The sequence below is a fragment of the Lynx canadensis genome, chromosome B3 (assembly GCF_007474595.2).
Source record: "Lynx canadensis isolate LIC74 chromosome B3, mLynCan4.pri.v2, whole genome shotgun sequence".
NCBI classification, from domain to species: Eukaryota; Metazoa; Chordata; class Mammalia; order Carnivora; family Felidae; genus Lynx; species Lynx canadensis.
The window spans coordinates 64,376,977-64,397,685 of record NC_044308.2 but is presented as its reverse complement, the minus strand read 5'-3'; the positions used below and the strand labels follow the sequence as shown (position 1 = coordinate 64,397,685).

Genomic DNA, 20,709 nt, shown 5'->3' with positions numbered 1-20,709 from the left:
TTTGTTTCCTCATTGATTAGTAGTATATTATGACTATCAATGTCAGGCTCAGCCCTTTAGACTACATGGCATTCCTATGTCCCTAACCAATTCCATATTCTTACAAGAAGGAAGCCAATTGGCTTGGCTTAGGGCAGGTTTATACTTTCTATATAGCTCTCCATTCCAAGGTTACAGGATGGGCAGCCAGATTAGGCAGAGAGGAGATAAAATGGTGCACACTCCATCTAACATTGCCACTTTTGGACAGAGCTCTTGTTCTAGCCTATCATATAAACTTATGGCTTCCCTTTGAGGCATGTGCCAGATCCTGGTTTAACCATAATTATGGCTGTTTGGGAGGAGACTGAATACTAATCATGGCAACCTTTTGAGGAATGAGATGTTTCTTTCTGCCTCGTGTAAATTTTAAGTTGTGAGTTTTACATTTCCTGCCTAAACTTGTTATTTTGCCACTTTCCAAAAGGTCTGTTTGCTTAATGGAACCACACTGGGCATTGGGGAAAAGTTGGATAGAAATTTCTACAACAATGGGTAAGATCTTGGGCTTTAGGCACAGGCAGATGTAGTTTTAAATTCTGGCCTTTTACTTTACTTACAGTTACAAAACTACTCAAGTTCTCCATCTTCCTGTTTCCTCAGATATAAATATCAACAAAAATAAAACTTATTTCCATAGTGTTATTCTAAGAGTTAAGGAAGATAATTCCCTCATATATACATTGATATGTATGTCACATATATGCATGTGATAAATGTTAGAGCACCTATGATGTGCCAGGCCCTATTCTAAGCCCTGAGAATAGCTGTGAACAAGAACGATATGAACTGTAGCCTCATGAAGGATATAAATGCTAGTGAGGGAGATAGACAGTAAATAAGTTAAACCGGTAATATGTCAGGTAGTAATAGTGTTGTGAAACAAAGTAATGGGAAAGTAATGGGAAATAGAATAGTAGGAATACAGAGGAGGACTTCTGCAGATCTGTAAGATGATTGGGAAAATCCTCTGGGCAGCTCTTTGTGTGGAGATATGAATAATATCAAAATAGAACATAACAGCCATATGAAAATCCAGGGGTGAGGGGCTGGATATCCAAGCAGCAGCTTGGTATTTCAGAGAAACGGGCTGATATAGCTTAGTTCAGTGAGTAAAAGTGGTAATATACTACAAATTACAGTTAGAGAACTTGGCAGGGTTTGGATATTGTAGGCTATTGGGAGGAGTTGGAATTTTGTTCTAGTTTCAATGACAAGCAGTTGGAAGGCTTTTAATCTCTAATAAAGGTCTCATTTCATTTTGGAAACATTATAGCTTCTATGTGGAGAATGGACAGTTGGAATGTGGTCATGAGTGGAATTAAGACCAATTTTGAAGGTTATTGTTTTCATCCAGTTAAAAGATTTTGGTGATTTGGACGAAATAGAAATGACGAGAAATGGTTAGGTAAGCGCAAATTCTGTCAGGTAAGATCAAAGTCTGGAGGAAGACTTGGTAATAGATTAGAGTCAAGAATGCCTTGTGAGTTTGAGGTGCAAGTAGTTGAGTGAGAGATGATGCCATTATCTGAGATAGAGAAGACTGGGGTGATTACCTCTGTCATCACCAGTGTAGTACCACGGCCCACTCCTGTAAGAAGACACAGAGTGGATGATTTGCCTAATGTAGGGGTTGTATGTTAGGACATGTAAGCTCTTATATTCTGAATGATGTATATCATGATTAAGTAAATTGTCATGATTATTTAGTGGTGGTAAAAGACATGTCTTGTCCTGACAGCTAAATTTAGTAAAATAAAGTCAAGGAGAAGTAAATAAAAGCAGTATTTTAAAAGGTGATTAAAATTAAAATTTTAAGATGAAATTTGAACCAGAAACTGAGAAATTGAGGCTAAAATTATGGTAAATATTTCTTAACCAGTGAAGAATAGATGGAATACGAAGACAGATTTCCAAAATTTGTGTGGATTAGGAAATTAAAAGTGTAAAAGTTAAAAGCAGCATAAAAAGGAAAACAGTAAAACAAGAACTAAAATCATTTAAAAGGGCTCAAATCTTAAAAGTATAGAAATGAGAGGAATAAACTAAGTCAAGAACAATGAAAAAAACTTTTCTAAACATGGTGATTTGAAATAGTGTAAACATAAAAATTAAGAAAATATAATGGTAAGGGGTTCCTGGGTGGCTCAATTGGTTAAGCGTCTGACTTCGCCTCAGGTCATGATCTTGCAGTTCGTGAGTTCGAGCCCCGTGTTGGGCTCTGTGCTGACAGCTCAGAGCCTGGAGCCTGCTTCAGATTCTGTCTCCCTCGCTCTCTGCCCCTCCCCCGCTCATGCTCTGTCTCTTTATGTCTCAAAAATAAATAAAGGTTAAAAAAAAAAGGAAAATGGTAAAATACTGTTTCTAATTTTGCTCCTACCGCTCGTTTTTAATGTGGAATAGATGTAGCTGAGGGAATAGTTACTGCATGTTGTTTTGTTGTTTGTTTATGCTAAACAGACCATCAAGTCTAACTGGCATGGAATCTGACCTCTGGAATCTTGAGTTCCTTGAAAAGGATGACATGTTTTTCTCAAGTAGAGAGCTGAGGAGACCCAGCAGAAGATCAGATCAGAACATTTCGATATTTCAGCCTTTGCCTCAGATTAGGACCAGTACTTGGCCAGTTCTCAGGTGTATGTGCACACATACGCACACACAAAGATATGCTCTTGAGCATGTGTGTTGTCTTTTGGAGAGAAGGGTATGCTAATAAGTCTGACTCGTGGGTTGTTGTGTTGATCTGGTTTAAGGACAAACCTAATTCCAGAGATAGCACTATAAACCTGTTAATTCATTTTGTTCTGAGTGAATTAAGCTCTCCGTAAACATTTGGCTTATTTGTGATCTCAATAACGGACTCTGTAAGATAAAGGTGAAATACTAGCAAGCTTTAATGCTGTTAACAGTCCCAGTGGGAAAGAAAGGAAGGTTCCATGGCTACAGTAATTAAAGATTATAATTTCTTAATTCTCCAGGGACTGTGGGGCACTCAAAATGGTTCTCAGCAAGTCACAGTAACAGCATGGATTTTAAATATTTCCTGTGTAACTGAAGTTTTACTTTCCGCACTCAGCTCAGATTTTATAACTCCTTTCTTTCACTTTCATGGTGGCCATTTTTTAAAACACAGGGTTTTGTCATCTCTTACTTAGGTGTTTTTTTTTTTCCATCTCAGAAGAGAAGACTCTTGTTTCTTTGATAGTGTTTGTCTTAATTTGTTCTGTCAAACACTTGATTATCTCTGTTTCCCCAGTACCTACAACTGCAGTTTATACTGATACTCTCCATTTTTTCTCCTCTAATATCATGGTATATGAAGTAGGATAATGAAACCTGTTAGTATGTCTTACTCTTTTTTTTTAAAACCTTTTAGTATTTCTGCCTGGTGTTTTTCATAAATAAAATCATTACTGAAAGCAATACTCAAATTTCTGAGAATCATTTTGCTTTTACTTTGGAAGGTGACTTTCATTCTAATATTTCAGATTACTTGTTAAAGTGTTACATGTTTTTCATGTTTAATAATTTTATCTGACCTTTGTAATTGTCTTAGGAAATCAAGAAGACTTGAGATTGTATATTCTTTTGAAAGCTAAATGCTTTTGATTCCAATATCTCATTTGAGCAGTAAATAAATAAGTAAATAAAGATATTATCAGTGAAGGAATTCATGCATAGAATCATTAAGTACCTGAACAAAGTCACCACGTTAATATTTGTTAAATTAGAATTCTGAGGTTATTTACAAATGGTGTTTTTCCTCCTTCTGCCATCTTCTCGTCTCTTCTTCCTTTTTATTCTAGCTCAAGTTGGAAATATTTCATTTATAATAAATAGGCAGCTTTATGTTACATTACATCTAAAAAGTATGGCTTGTTAATCGTTATCATAGCTTGTTCCTACTATATGCTGAGTACTGTTTAAAGCACTTATATAACTCATTAATCTTCACAACAGTCACTACAGCAAGCTGCCTCATTAGGGGGATAGACATTATCTGTAGTTTATATACATGTTTTTTTCTAAGTTTACTATGAAATTTTAGAAGAAATGCACAAAAAATGTTATTAAAATATTGGTACAAGAAGGGAAAAAGTAATTTTAAGCCAGTTTTATTAAAAAGAGGCAAAAATAGAGGCTGAAAACAATTTGCATAACTTTTCCAGGGATTTTTGGAATCAGAACAATCAGTCCAGAGTTATATTTCCTCCTCATCATCTAGGCATCCTAGGAAGCAAGATTGGAGAGATCCAGTTTAACACTTTTAAATACAAAATACTTCCAACATCTTGAGTGATGGGTAGAAAAACTTACCAATGGAGGAGAGAATGGATATATGTACATCCTGAACTAGACCAGTGATTTCGTATAGTTGAGCAGTGAGAAAAAATTTAGTGAATGTAACACAAAGTTACAAGGGACTGATATTCATCATCCGAGACCCTGGGAATTTATTTGGCCTATCTTTTTTGGCTGAGGGAACTCTTTTGACTAATGGGAGGGAAAAGAACCGAGCCCTTCTCCCAAAATGCAATGATGATAGTGGTGGAGTGGTTAAAGAATGTAGTCGCCACGTAGAAAAATACAAAATGGTGCTAGATAACTGAAGAGAGGGAAGTAAACAACAGTTGGCAGGCAATTCTTAGCCTGGGGATTTTGAGTGTGAACATGTCTTCTGGAACCAGACTATTTAGGGTCTGAATTCTAGCTGCTTTGCAACTTTTCCTTATATCTAAGATTGATGTGACCTAGAGAAAAAAAGGATGATGTTTAATGACTTTGTATAACTAGATATTTAATTATAAATTTGCTGATGTCAAAATAAGTGAACTCAGTTTATTAGGAACTAGAATGGTATGGGTATTCTTCTTTAAAGGTACACAGATACTAGCTATGCATTTAATAAATCTGGAAGTTTCTTAAGAGGAATAATGTGCACTTGCATTTGTATAGTGGTACACCATTGGTCCATTTGGGTGTCACCCAATAGGCTTCACAGGGTGAATTTCCCATATTATAGAATCTGGCCTTACACTTGCTGGTCAGAAACCTTTTTTGTCAAGATGGAGTCCTCTTTCACGGACTAAAATAATCAAGTTTAAGAAAAATGATGTAGGGGCGCCTGAGTGGCTCAGTTAGTTAAGCATCCAACTCTGGATTTTTGACTCAGGTCATAATCTCACGGTTTGTGAGTTCGAGCCCCACACTGTTAGCTTGGAATTCTCTCTCTCTGCCCCTTCCCAGCTCATTCTCTCTCTCTCTTTCTCTCTCTCTCTCTCTCTCTCTCTCTCTCTCTCTCAAATAAATAAACTTAAAAAAATGATAACATAAAAAATCAGAATGTAAAAATTTAATTTAAGCCATCATGTGGACTGTAATACTAGTGGTAGTTTGTTTAGTACAATGTCTACATAAAATAGATCTTCATAAGATACTAGGTCGTTGTCCAAAGCTTGCTTCATGAGTATGTGTTCAAGAGAGTACTTACATGCTTTGAATGTTTAATTGCTTTTGACTGGATAGGTTGATGGATCCTTCTCCACAGCCGGTCAGTCTTGCCAAAAGGTCTAGACTGCTTTCTTGCTGTCAAGAAATATGAAAAGTCTGAGATTTTACCCTAAAGGTTCAACCTTCTGGTTGCTTCCAGAAGACATAAGGCTGCTAGATCAGAGACAAGGGACATTATTACTCACAGCACAATAAAGTAGCATGAGCTTCATGTTTGGGTTGGTCCCCTGGCCTTCCGAGTCCCATGGAGATGGTGCTGAGCTGCTCAGGTGGATGAAACACACTCAGTGGTTTTGCATTACAGCGTTGGAACCCTGAACTTAGGGAACCCAAAGTCGTTTATAAAGGATGTTAAGTCTTGCCTGACTTTGCCAGGGAAAGAGATGGTGTCATAGTCAGAGTAGATACTAAATAAACCTAACTAAAAAGGGAAGGCACTTACCTTTCAAGGGCTTCACTTTACGTACATCTTTGCAAAGATAGTCTGAAACAAAGGCAAAAGGTGCCTTTCCTCACTAGATCTACAGAAATGAGACCTATGGAGAATTGTTACCTAACACTAGCTTAAAAAACACGAGGTTTGGGGGCACCTGGGTGGCTCATAGGTTATGGTATCATAGGTTTTTGTTTTTGTTTTTTACTGCCCTAAAAATTCTCTGCGTTCTGCCTATTCATATCTCTTCCACCCCTGCCAAAGCACAACTCTTGGCAGTCGCTTAAATTTTTATTACCTTTATAGGTTCACTTTATCAGAAAGTCATAAAGTATATAGCCTTTTCAGATTGTTTTCACTTTGGTTTCCTTCATGTAGTAGTAATGCATGTAAAGTTCTTCTTTGTCTTCTTTTTTTTTTTTAAATACTAATATTCTCTTGTTTGGATATATACCACACTTTATGTTCATCTACAGAAGGACATTTTGGTTGCTTCCAAGGTTTAGCACTTATGAATAAAGCAGCTAACAACATTTGTGTGCAATTTTTTGCATGGATATAAGTTTTTGAATCCTTTGGGTAGCAAGGAGTGCAATTGCTGGATCATATGGGAAGAGTATGTTTAGTGTTATAAGAGATTGCCAAATTGTCTTCTAAAGTAGCTGCACCATTTTTAATTCCCACCAGCAGTCAATAAGGATTCCCTGTTGCTCTGCATCCTATCCTCCCCAGGATTTAGTGTTGTCAGTGTTCTCGATATTAGCGATTCTACTACTTGTGTAGTGGTATCTCCTTGTTTTAATTTGCATTTCCTTGATGACTTACGGTATGTAGCATCTTTTCATTTGCTGTTTTTCCGTTTGTGTATCTTCCATGGTGAATATATTGAAATCTTTGGCTCATTTTTTAAATTGGGTTGTTTCATTATTATTGGTTTTTGAGAATTTTTATTGTTGGTTTTATTTAAAAAATTTTTTTTATGTTTATTCATTTTTGAAAGACAGAGACAGAGCACAAACAGGGGTGGGGCGGAGAGAGGGGGACAGAATCTGAAGCACGCTCCAGGCTCTGAGCTGTCAGCATAGAGTTCGACACAGGGCTTGAACTCCCGAACCATGAGATCATGACCTGACCCGAAGTCAGATGCTCAACCAACTGAGCCACCCAGGCACCCCTTTATTGTTGGTTTTTAAGACTTCTTTGTATATTTTGGATAACGTTCCTTTATCAGATATCTTTTATAAATATTCTCTCCCAGTGTATGAGTTGCCTTCTCATTCTTTTGACACTGTATCTTGCACAGCAGAAGGTTTTAATTTTAATGAAGTCCAGCTTATCAGTTCTTTCTTTCATGGATTGTGCCTTTGGTGTTGTATTTTAAAGTCCTTGCCATTTACCAAAGTCATCTGTAATGTATCACTGATCTATTCTTTTGTCAATTCCACACTGTCTTAATTAATGTAACCTTGAAGTCAGGTAATGTCAGTCCTCCAGCTTTTTTCTCCTTCAATATTGTGTTGGCTCTTCTGGGTCTTTTGCCTCTTTCTATAAACTTTGAATCAGTTGTTGTATCCACAAAATAACTTGCTGGTGTTTTAACTGGGACTGCATTGAATCTGTAGATTAATTTGAAAAGAACTGACATCTTGACAGTATTGAGTCTTCCAATCCATGAAATGTGGATATCTCTACATTTATTATTGATTTTGTTCATCAGTGTTTTATAGTTTCCTCATAACAGATCTTATACATATTTTGTTAGATTTATACCTAAGTATTTCATTTTGGGGAGTGCTAATATGAATGGTACTGCATTTTTAATGTCAAACTCCACATGTGTTTATTGTTCATGTATAGGAAAGTGATTGGCTTTTATGTATAAATTTTGTATCCTGCAACCTTGCTATAATTGCTTATTAGTTTAGTTCTGAGAGTTATTTTATCAATTCTTTCAGATTTTCTGCATACATGATTATACCTTCTGTGAACAAGGACAGTTTTATTTCTTCCTTCTCAATCTGTATACCTTTTAATTCTTTTTCTTTTCTTATTGCATTAGCTAGAAACTCTAGGTTTGGATTTAATCTTTTTCTAGTTTTCTAAGGTGGAAACATAGATTATTGATTTTAGATCTTTCTTTTCTAATATATGCATTTGATGCTGTAAATTTCCCTCTAAGCACAACCTTCACTCTATTCTACAATTTTCATTTCCATTTAGTTCAAAATACTTAATTTTTAAAAATTTCTTTGATCTGTGTTAATTTGGAAGTGTTGTTTTGTTAAATCTCCACATATTTGGAGATTTTTCACTTATCCTTCTATTATTGATATCTAATTTATTTCCTTTGCGGTCTGAGAGCAGACATTATATAATTTGTATTCTTTTAAATTTATTGAAGTCTGCTTTGTGGCCCAGAATGTGGTCTGTCTTGGTTAATGTTCATGTGAACTTGAGAAAATATTTTGCTGTTGTTAAATAGTCTGTAGATGTCACTTATATTCATATGATTGATGGTGTGGAGTTCAACCAGGTCCTTACTGATTTTCTGCCTATTGGATCTGTCCATTTCTGACAGAGGGGTGTTAAAGTCTCCAGCTGTGATAATAAGTATGTCTCTTTCTCCTTGCAGTTCTGTCAGTTTTTGCCTTGTGTAATATAATGCTCTGTTCTTAAGCACATACACATTAAGGATTGCTAGGTCTTCTTAGAAAATTAATCTTCTATCATTATGTAATGCCCTTCTTTATCACCACCAACTTTTCTTTCTTTGAGGTCATCTGTGTCTGAAATTAATTAAATAGGCTTTCTTTTGATTAGTGTTAGCATAGTATATTTTTCTCCATCTCTTTACCTTTACTCTGTAAGTACGTTTCTTATAGACAACACATAGTTGGGTCTTTTTTATTTTCTCTGACAGTCTCTGTTGTTTAATTGGTGCGTTTAGGGCATTAACATTCAAAGTGATTATTGATACAGCAGAATTAATATCTACCATATTTTTTATAGTTTCTATTTGTTGCCCTTTTTCTCTGTTTCTGTTTTTGTCTTTCATTTATTTTCTGTCTTTGTGGTTTAATTCAACATTTTATATGGTTTTGTTTTATCTCCTTTTTGGCATATAAGTGACATTTGTTTGTCTGTTTTATCTTTTTTTTTGTAGTTATCCTGAGATTTGCATTGTACCTTTACAACTAATCTGTGTCCATTTTCAAAGAACACTAAATTACTTTACAGTTCTTGCAATTACCTTATAATAACAAAATAATCCCAATTCCTCCTTCCCATCTCTTGTATCATTGCCATTCATTTCCCTTTATATATGTAAGTATATATATATATATATATATACACACACACACACACATAATCATACATGATTGAATACATTGTTACCATTTTTATTTTTTTTAATTAAAAAAAAATTTTTTTTAACGTTTACTTATTTTTGAGACAGAGAGAGACAGAGCATGAACGGGGGAGGGTCAGAGAGAGGGAGACACAGAATCTGAAACAGGCTCCAGGCTCTGAGCTGTCAGCACAGAGCCCGACGCGGGGCTCAAACTCATGGACCGCGAGATCATGACCTGAGCTGAAGTCGGCTGCTTAACCGACTGAGGCACCCAGGCGCCCCCATTGTTACCATTTTTATTTTTATTTTTTTTATTTATTTTTTTTTTCAACGTTTATTTATTTTTGGGATAGAGAGAGACAGAGCATGAACGGGGGAGGGGCAGAGAGAGAGGGAGACACAGAATCGGAAACAGGCTCCAGGCTCTGAGCCATCAGCCCAGAGCCTGACGCGGGGCTCGAACTCACGGACCGTGAGATCGTGACCTGGCTGAAGTCGGACGCTTAACCGACTGCGCCACCCAGGCGCCCCTGTTACCATTTTTAAACAACTGTTCTCTGTTAGCTCAATTAAGAATAAGAAAAATCAAAACTTTATTTTATTTTCACTTATTCCTTCTTCAGTATTCCTTTATTCTTACGTAGATCTGAGTTTCTGATCTGTATTATTTTCCTTCTCTCTAAAGAACCTCATAACATTCCTTGTAAGGCAAGTCTACTGGCAACAAATTTCTTCAGTTTTTGTTGCCTGAGAAAGTCTTTATCTCTTTTGAAGGATTTTGGTTTTTTGTAGGGTACAGCATTCTAGGTTGGCAGGTTGTTTCTTTCACCACTTTAAATCTTTGAATCTACTGCCTTCTTGCTTGCATGATTTCCAAGAAGAGGGCAGATGTGATTCTTTGTCCCTCTGTAAGTCAGGAATTTTTCCTTTGGTCATTTTTCAGGACTTTTTCTTATCTTTGAGTTTTTATAGTTTGAAAATGGTATGGTAGGTGTAGTGGGGGAGAGGGCGTGGCATTTATCCTGCTTGGTATTCTCAGAGTTTCCTGGGTCTGTGGTTTGGTGTCTAACATCAATATGGGTAAATTCTCAGTCATTACTATTTCATATAGCTCAGAGATTCTTTCTTCAGTCCTGTCCAGTCTAATAAGTCCCACAAAGGCATTCTTCATTTCTCTTAGTGTTTGTGATCTCTAGCATTTCTTTTTGGTTCCTTACTAGGATTTCTATCTCTTTGCTTGTATTGCTCATTTGTTCTTGCGTGCTATCCATTAGAGCTTTTAGCATATTATTCATAGTTGTTTTAAATTCCTAGTCTTCTCATTCCAAATCCCTGCTGTGTCTCGTTCTGGTGCTTGTTCTATCTCTTCAGATTGTTTTTGTCTTTCAGTATGTTTGGTAATTTTGTTCTTTATAGCTAATAGCTGGACATGATGTACTGGGTAAAAGGAACTGCTGTAAATAGGTCTTTAGTGTGTGGTGGTGAGGTATGGGGGGACGGGGAGCATTCTGTAGTCCTATGAATAGGTCTCAGTCTTTTAGAATGAACCTATGCCTCTGGTCTGTGAACTCCACCAGTATTTCTCAGTTTTTTCTAACTTCTTAGTTGGGTTAGATGGTTAGAGTTGACTAGAGTTGGCTATTTCCCCTCTCCTAGGTCAGATATGCTCTGATAATATCCCAGTAGGTAAGGCTCTGGTTAACTAGTTTCTCCTGAGGGCAGACCTTGGGAGTTTTCTGGCATAGTTCAGAAGTGGTTCCTTTCCCCCTCCACCTGCTGGAAGCATGCAGGGATTTTTCTGATATTTATCGGCTGAGCTCCCGGGGGGTAAACTCCCAAAAGTGTGGGGCTTCACTATGAGCAGATCCACCTCAGCACTCGTTTCTGCAGCAATTCTGCTCATGAGTTTGTTCTGGTGAGCTGTGACTCCCATTATTTTCCCATCTCTCCAGTATTGGGGACGATGGTTTGCACCGTGTCCTCCTCTGTCTTACAGATCTGAGACAAATTGGTGCTATTTTTTCTATTCAGTTGTTTACTTGTTAGAACAGAGTGGCGTTTACTAAGTTCCTCACATGTAGAACCAGAAACCAGAAGTTCGTGTTACTTTTGAAATTAAAATTTAAATGTATAAGGAAAGACCTAAGTTCAAATAATCAATAGGATGATTCAAATAATGCTCTTTATTACAACCATTTTGAAAAGCTTCACTGCTAATAGGTTATGAAACTTTGGAATACACACTGTATGGTTTTATTAAAAATAAGAAATACATTCTCTGGTCACTTAAGTAGAAATTGTTTATATTTTAGATAACATTCAGTCATCCGGGCCTAGACATTCAGGGCAGAAGTATAGAATATGTACAACGGCAAATATCCAAGGAATGTGGAAGCCTAAAGTCCCAAAATAGGGTAAGTAATCTTAGCTTATCTCCTATTGTGGGATACAACTAATTAACACATAAGTGAAATTTTTTAGTCCTTTTAATTCTCCATGTAGCTGAATTATACTAGAAAATCTTTTGTGTGTTAATTTGCTACATGCATGTTTATAGAACACTATTACTTAAATTCCATCCAAATTTCTGGTTTGACTCTAGGAATTGCCACTGTGTATTTATCACTGGATAAAGCCAAGAGAAATTGTATATTGTTAATTTAATGGACTGTATCCATCATTCCACCATTAGCCCAGACCTGGAGGGTTTTTTAGCCCCGGTTCCAAATATCTTGAGAATGGAAGTTTGTCTCAACCTGAGTCAGGTGCTTACCTGTAGACGGTCACTGTGTCCAGGGACTGGGCATAGGCATAGGAGAAACAAATGTGACTACTAGAAGCCCACTTGTATAGGTAAAGGAAAAGGTCATTTTGATTTAGACACCATTTGATTTATCCCCAGAAAGATTTAACCTGCTCCCTGGCCTCAGGAAGATAATCTACCCAGAAAGGAGGGTGGAGAAAGGAGGAGGAGAGAGTGAGAATAAGTAGGTGTGGGTGTCCTGTGTTTCAAGTGACTCGTATAACCAAGCTATATACATGTATGTCTTTGTATTCATTTGCTAGGGCTATCATAACAAAATAGCAGACTGAGTGGCTTGAAAAACAAATACTGATTTTCTCGTAGTTCTGGAAACCGGAAGTCCGAAATGAAGATGTTGGCACATTTGGTTTCTTCCCAGCCTTCTCTTTCTGTACCTTTTGGCTGTGTCCTCACATGGTCTTTTGTACACCCACACATCTCTGGTGCCTCCTCTCCCTTTATGTCCAAATTTCCTTTCTTAGAAGGATACCAGTCAGATTGGATTAAGACCCACCTTAATTAAGGATCTCTTTTAATGTAATCACCTTTTAAAGGCCCTGTATCCAAATGTAGTCACATTGTGAAGTACTGGGGGTTGAGGGCTCAGCATATGAATTTTGAGAGTGCACAAGTCAGCCCATAACATTGCACACTCTGGTTCCTCACATTCATCCCATTACAACAGCCCAGAAGTCTGAACCCCTTGTAGCGTCAATTCTAAATCCTAGATCTTGTCTAAGTCAAGTGTGGGTGAGACTCAAGGTATGATTCGTCCTAAGGCAGAATTCCTCTCTACCTGTAAAACAAGACACCTGTAAAACAAGACCCAAATACCTGCTTCCAAAATACCATGATGGAAAAGGCATACAATAGATACTTCTTTTGAAAAGTGGTAAATTTTAGAAAGAAGAAAGCAGTCATGAGTCCTAAGCAAGTCTAAAACCTGGCAGGGCAAATTCTGTGAGATTTTAAGGTTTGAAAATAATCCTCTTAGGCTTTGACCTATGCGTCTACCACAGTGGTGACCCCATTTCCTTGGCAGTGTGCGATAAACTCATACCAAAAGCTCTAGGTTTCCTGGCCCACTGCAACTGAGGAATTGGCTTTGCCATATGGAATTGAGGAGAGAGACTTACCTTTGGGGTCGTTCTTCCCTTTTTTTAAAGGATAACACATGTTTTCAGTTAGATAGCTGTATTTGCCAGTCCTGTAAATCCTTGATGTCCAGTAGCCTTTCTTCATTTCATCCTACCTCTCTTCCCTTTAGTCCAACATGGCAGCATTTCAGTTGAGATGGTTGGTTGGATTTGGCAATCACACCCATAATCTCTTTATTATGTGATGGATCAGCATACCTTTGCATGCTTTCTAAATTTTTGGACTGTCCATAGGCTGAGAATTTTCTGACTCTTCAAGATCTGCCTCCTTTTTGCTTCAAAATTTCTATTTCAATTTATCCCTTTCCTCTTACATTTTGCTGTTAGCAGCAAGGAGTAACTAGTTACCTTCAGCACTTTGCTTAGGAATCTCTGCTAAATATCCAAGTCTATCACTCACAAGTTCTATATTCCACAAAACACTAACATACAATCCATCCACATTCTTCACCCAATTTGTAACATGGATCGCCTTTCCCCAGTGTCCAATAATGTGTTCTTCATTTCCGTCTGAGCCTTCACCAGAAGCATGTTTGACGGCCATATTTCAACCAACAGTCTGTTCAAGGCTTTTTGTAACATACACCTCCAAACTTTTAGCCTTTACCCATTACCCAGTTCCAAAGGCATTTCCACATTTTTAGGTATTTGTTAACAACAACACTCCAATTCTTGGTACTAAAATTTATATGAGTCAGGGTTCTCCAGAGAAACGGAACCAACTAGTTGTGTTATGTATACACAGAGAGATTTATTTTAGGGAATTGGCTCATGCAATAGTGGAGGTACATATGCAGAATATGCAGGTAGGCTATCAGGCTTGAGACCCAGGGAAGAGTTGCAGTCCCCATCTAAAGGCAGAATTCTGCTAGCGGAATTCCATCTTGCTTGGGCGGGGCGAGGCAGGGGGCGGTGGTCAGCATTTATACTATTAAGGCCTTCAGCTAATTGGTGAGGTCTGCCTATGCCCTGGAAGATAATGTTTCCCTCATAGTCCACCAATTTTTAAAGATTAATCTCATCCAAGAAACATAAACATCCAAAATAATGTTTGATCAAATATTTGGGCACGCAGCCTAGCCAAATTGACATATAAAATTAACCTTCACAGTTATTACTGCAGTTTTCATCTCTTTCCTTTTTAGGTCCCTTTGAAATCAATCCGACATGTCAGCTTTCAAGATGAGGATGAGATTGTCAGGATAAACCCTCGAGATATCTTAATACGTCGTTATGCAGACTACAGACATCCTGACATGTGGAAAAATGACTTAGAGAGAGATGATACTGATTCCAGTATTCAATTTTCTAAACCAGACAGTAAAAAATCAGACTATCTGTACTCTTGTGGGGATGAGACTAAGTTAAGTTCACTCAAAGACTCTGTGGTATTTAAGGCACAGCCTTCCTCATTAAAATTTAAGAAGTCAAAACGAAGAAAAGAAGATGGGGAACGTTCCCGCTGCGTATACTGCCAGGAAAGGTTTAATCATGAAGAAAATGGCAGGGGAAAATGTCAGGATGCTCCAGACCCTATTAAAAGATGCATATATCAAGTTAGTTGCATGCTCTGTGCAGAGAGCATGTTATATCATTGTATGTCAGACTCAGAGGGAGATTTTTCTGATCCCTGTTCATGTGACACTAGTGATGACAAGTTCTGCTTACGATGGTTAGCCCTAGTAGCTTTGTCTTTCATTGTACCATGTATGTGCTGCTATGTCCCTTTGAGAATGTGCCATCGTTGTGGTGAGGCGTGTGGGTGCTGTGGCGGGAAACATAAAGCTGCTGGATGAAAGGATCCAGTGCCAAAATGAGCTTAAAATCTTTGTTTCCAGGAATTAGCTAACTTGGATTTGTGGAAACTTTTGGCAAGCAATATGAAATCTTGCCTGGTAATCATTGGGGCCACACGTGGAGGAAGCAGAACTTGTCAGTTCTTGGCATTTCACAAATGCTAGCCATGCCTAACTTTTTCCCTTGAGTGCATGGCATGTTTTGTTACAGGTTGTAAAGAGTATCTGCAAAAGGAAACTATTTCTGGTTATTGGGTATAAAAAGTGAGCATAAAATATCCAACTAAAAGGGATTAATTTTTGGCATTTTTGTATATTTATGCATTAGGTGATGGGACTTTTAAAGGTTTGAATTCATTAAGACATGAACTAAAAGTGCACTAGGGGACAGTTGATTTCAATCTAAGAAAAGTTAACACTTGGGAATTGTAAGAAGTAAAACAAGTACAACTAAATCATTTATTAGTTGTTTTTTGAAAGCAGTTTTATGTATAAATAACAAATGTTTATATTTAACTAAATATAAGGTACGAATTATCACATATTAAACTTTTCTTCCCCTTCCTAGTTCTGAAGTAGATGTACATATATCTACTGTCACATTCCATTATATTTTGAATATTTTACTCATCTAGTTAATAACGTTTTTATTCCATGTGAATGATTTGATATTTTCATCCTCATTTCCCTTGGCTACAGTTTATATTGAGTTATATCTGTACATTCTGGTAATCTAAAATCTTTAAAAATATTCTAATAGGCTTGAGTGACCAATTTTTTTTTAAAGCACAGATGTAATTGTCTAATGTTCTGATGGGAACGTAACACTTATTTTTATATAAAAAGAGACTGAGTAAACATTATAGAAAAAAGTGAGTTTTGGGATTGTTTTGTTTTGTTGTGGTATTCAACCAGCAAGTTGTTTTCTTTCAGAGTTTTCCTCCTTCAAAAAATCATATTGCATTTACAAATGTTTTACAAGGCAAAAAGTGTAACTGGATAGTTAATATAAAAGTTTCCTCCTGAGATCTCCACTTAACTCTGCTAAACTAGAATATGTTCAGCTGTGTTACTAATTTTTTAACTTAATTCTCATTGCTTATTATTTGCATAAGAGTAACTTTTCCCAGTTGCATTTTATTTTATTTAAACTGGCCTAAAAGCAAAATTATTATATGTTAAAGTATATACTGAACTATCCCAGGAAAGTATTTAATCCAACATTGTGAATGAAATATCTTGTACATATAATTTTATTTCTTTTGCAGAGCATTGTATTACTGGATGTTTTATTTACAAAGTAGTTGGATAAATGTTCCAACAAATTGTTTAAAGTGGTTGGGGTCAATTTGTCTGGGTTTTTTGGGTTTTGTTTTTGGTGGGGTTTTTTTGTTTTGTTTGGTTTCATTTCGTTTTTTTTGTTTGTTTGTTTGTTTTTTTGGGTTTTTTTGGTCTTTTTAAGTGTTACATTAAAACTCTAACAAAGTAAAGGGTTCTTTAAGAACATTCCCTTAGAGGGATAGAGTTGAGAAGTGTGCCTTTTTTTTAATGGCTTGAAGTTTCAGAAGTGATAGAAATTAAAATCACACTACCATTTGAAGCTCATTTCTATGCAGGTTTTAAAATGTCATTTACGTATCATTCTTTTTACATATCACACTTAGGCTTGTGTTCACTTTCTTCTTTTGCCCCAGATCAAACTGAACAATGTATATAACACTATCTGTCTGTAAAATACTTTTTTTTAAGAAAGCATTTATATTTATATGACAGCTTGAACTGACAACATTGTGTATATAGATCATCTTGAAGTATTATTTCACATTGAAAAGAAGAAAAATATATTGATAACTATAGATGTTATGAAGAAGAGGTTATTTCTAGTTTTGTACTAAAAATCAATTGGATGAACTAAATCCAAAATATGACACTGTAGCAGCCGTTTTAAGACTTATTTTTACTGTTTATATATTTGAACACTGCTACACCAGATGATCTTCATCCCTGAAGTTTTCAGCTAAACTTGGTTTCCTAGAATAGACTGTTAACTTTCAAAATTACTTTTTATTGGTGAAATGGAAATACTCGTTTTCCTTGTGAATGAATTTTCATATTTGTAAGTGCTGAATTTATAATTCAGGTTTGAGCAAGGTGTGAATAACTGAAGAAAATAACTTGCTGGCTATATAGGAAAATGCTGTGGAAATGAACTGTGTATATACTTCTGGGAAGAACAATTTTAATCATTTCTTCTGTTAAGCACTAATCAGTATAGTGCAACTCCTGGTTCTGTACTGTATTTTATATGCAACATATATGCTTTAATATTTTAATGTCTGTGCATTAATATTTTCAACTTGTTTAACCACTTTGCTGCTAAGATTTCGCCATCCCATTCCCATTTTTTCCTTTACCATTTTAAACAAGTTTCTTCATTAAAAACTACGGTGATGAAATGGTTTTTATTTCCCCTTGGATTTTCATAGTTAACACACTCAGATTCCAAACTGGTCTAGAAAACTAACGAAATATAGTGCTATCTGAATCCCTATGTGGGAATATTCTCTTGAGTAAATTCTCATTATGTGGGGGGGTAAAAAGGATAGTCTGAGTTTCTCATTCTTGACGTGTATCGGTAAGTTCAGGAACATCTTCTCCTTCTGCCTACAGACCTGGTACTGCCAAATGGCTTTTCCTCGGAAACCTTTCTCTTTGAATCTGGTAGTAGAAGCAAATGGCTTCATAGAACAACTCAAGTAACAGTAAATACTGAAAATGAAATCATCTGGATGGCATAATAAGAAAGACTTTGGTCTGATGGCTTGTTGTGTTCAGAGTTGATAACTCTTAAATGATTTTTCTCCTGCCTTGACAGGAGAATCCTTTGATTTTTGAAGAAATAGGAGGTATGGGACTTCAGCACCACCTACTGGATGATTTATAGACCAGAGACCTGAGGTGGCAATCAGGATCTGACAGGGTTCATCACTACTACCAATAAAAAAGGGCTATTTAAGCAGTGGCCACCTCCAAAGGGAGAAAACAAGAGTAAGAAATCGCTCAAAGGAACTGTAAATCGAATCTTTCCTCTAATGTGTCTGGTTGGTCACTGAAAGATTTTAAGCACTTTTTTCTTACATAACCTGTCTTAAAATATTTATTGATATTCAGAACTGGCAATCAAACATAATGGATGTGCCGAAGCATTTGCAAAACCGATTCTTTTAACTTGCAAAAGCCATTACCAAAATGGTATTCTAATTTTCCTCCCATTACCAGTCAGGGAGAGTTTTTTTAAAGAAAATAATGAACGTCACCTGTATTTCATCATGATAACTTCAGAGAGTGTGTGTATGTCTCTGGGATGATGTTGGGACAGGGGTTAAAGTTTAGGGGGGAAAACTTGAAACTACCTATTTTCATTGGTTATTCAGCAGTGCCTAAAATGAACTTTTGAAGTAATATAAATGCACTTTCAACTCATGTGTATAGTGCCATCTGATATGTTGGGTAAGTCTTTCTTTTTCTTTTTTCTCCCCAACCCCTTGATTGAATGCCACAGAGATGTTTTCTAATATCCATGTAGGTCTTCAAAGTACAGGAAACACGTACTTTCCTCCAGATGGGCAATTCAAAGGCTGTTTCTTTTTTTTGGAATTTACTTAGACTTTGTGATTACACTTCGGAATATATGTGTAAGTTTGGGTTTTTAATTTTAGCCCAAAGATATATTAGGCAAGTGTAACATTTTTCTACATGTAACTTTGAAAACTTTATTTACCTAGAAAACAGATCCTTCACTAAATATTCTCATTCTTAATTTGACCTCCAGGTTCACATTTCTAAGGATAAAGGAAAGCACTAGAAACTTGCATTGTTGCACTTAAAAAAAAATTGGTCTATAAACCATGGTAATAATAGTACCATCAGGTGTTTTGCAGTGAGTCAAAACATTAAGAAACCACAACCTGAGGTGATTTATATAAACCAAAAAAAAAAAAAAAAAACCACAAAAAAACAACAAAAAAGGGCTTTAAGGTATTAAGGTACTGTTTGCCTAGCAGCCAGGTGGTTATAAAACTTTCATATGCTTTGATACACTGATGTTAGCCATTGTTCCTGAAAGCTCCTTAAATTGCATAAGTTGCTAGTTTTGAAACTTCTCAAGAATAATCTAGTTGAAAAACCTTTGTATTAAAGATACACATAGATTTTTGTGAACATTGCCGGTATGTAGTGTCATTGCTTTCTATTCTTGACCTCAAAAGTGCCTCACTTGTATATTAATTCCATTAAAAGCTTGACTGCATTCTTTCTAATAAGCAATGAAAACTTGTTTAACTCCTGTCATAATGTATCTCCTTAGATATAGTTGCTTAGCTTGATAGTTTGGATATATAATGTAAATATGCATATATAAGTTTGTAACTGTTTTTGTTACATCATACCCATGTAATTGGACATATCAGATGATATCATAAGAATTTGTTTTAATTACCTGATTAAACCTATCATGAAATACAAAAGGACTTTTTCTTACTCTTCCAGAGTATATCAAAGTATCACATAAGAGATCATAATTACTCAAAGAGAAAGCAATAGAAATGAGCTTTTTTAAAAAAATCATTTTTAAGGTATATTTTTAACTGAAAACTCATGTATATAGTTCATCTTATTGACATTTATTCATCCTTGATTGTATCCAGATTTGTTATGGTCTGTTACCTATAAATAGGTAAACACAGTAAATATAAATATATTTATTGGTTTGGGAACATGTTACCACTAAATCTGGATGAAATGATAATCTCAGAATGATATATGGGAAATTTTTAACCCAAAACTACTACTGCTTTATTGTGTGCCCTACTCGGTTTCAGAGTTTCATTTGTAATATAAACAAAATACTGATCTAGATTAAAAATTAGGACAGTACTCTACTCAAAAATCATAGCTTATTTCAACACCAGAATAACTTTTGGATTACTGTGTTACAGTTGTATTTGCTTGAAGAATCAACAATTAACTGTTTACCATGAATTATGAAGTATAGTCTCCTGTGCTTATTTGCAGGTTTTCAGAAATGTGCTTTACATTCTTCACAATCAAGTTAATATTCACAAGTAAGTAGAATAGTTTCTACATAAGAGAAATTGAAACTAGGGTTTCTGCTTGGCCGTCAGTATAGTGCCATGCACACAGTGGTCCTTAAAGGGGAAAAAATGGTATTAATAGTAAAACTGAGTCTACTCTTAACTGCTTTAAGATTGGCAGTTTTAGAGAGATCCCTTGAAGTACTGGCTCAAAAATATATTCAAAATAAAAGTCTAACAAAATCTGAATTGAAATGGTGTTTCTTTTTTTTGTTTAACAGGTTTTTTTATGTTAAGAGTGTGTGTGTGTGTGTGTGTGTGTGTGTGTGTGTGTGTACACACACACATGTATGTTTGTTTATTTATTTTAAGTGTCCTTTATTTTGAGAGAGGGAGTGAGAGAATCCCAAGCAGGCTTTGCCCAAGGCAGGGCTCGATCTCACAAACCATGAGATCATGACCTGAGTTGATTTCAGCTCAGATGTTTAACCAACTGAACCATCCAGGTACCCCTGTTATGTAATA

The 20,709-nt window shown here is 36.0% G+C and overlaps 1 protein-coding gene across 1 annotated transcript in view; it reads left to right on the top strand.

Annotated features, from left to right (window-relative positions):
• SPRED1 (sprouty related EVH1 domain containing 1) overlaps positions 1-20,439 on the top strand; it is a 141,172-nt gene extending 120,733 nt beyond the window's left edge. The window contains exons 6-7 of the mRNA XM_030318537.1: positions 11,648-11,749; positions 14,441-20,439. Of these exons, the coding sequence (XP_030174397.1) occupies positions 11,648-11,749; positions 14,441-15,091 (753 nt within the window). The 3' untranslated portion in view covers positions 15,092-20,439. The remainder of the gene's footprint in view (positions 1-11,647; positions 11,750-14,440) is intronic.
• Positions 20,440-20,709: the final 270 nt, after the last annotated feature.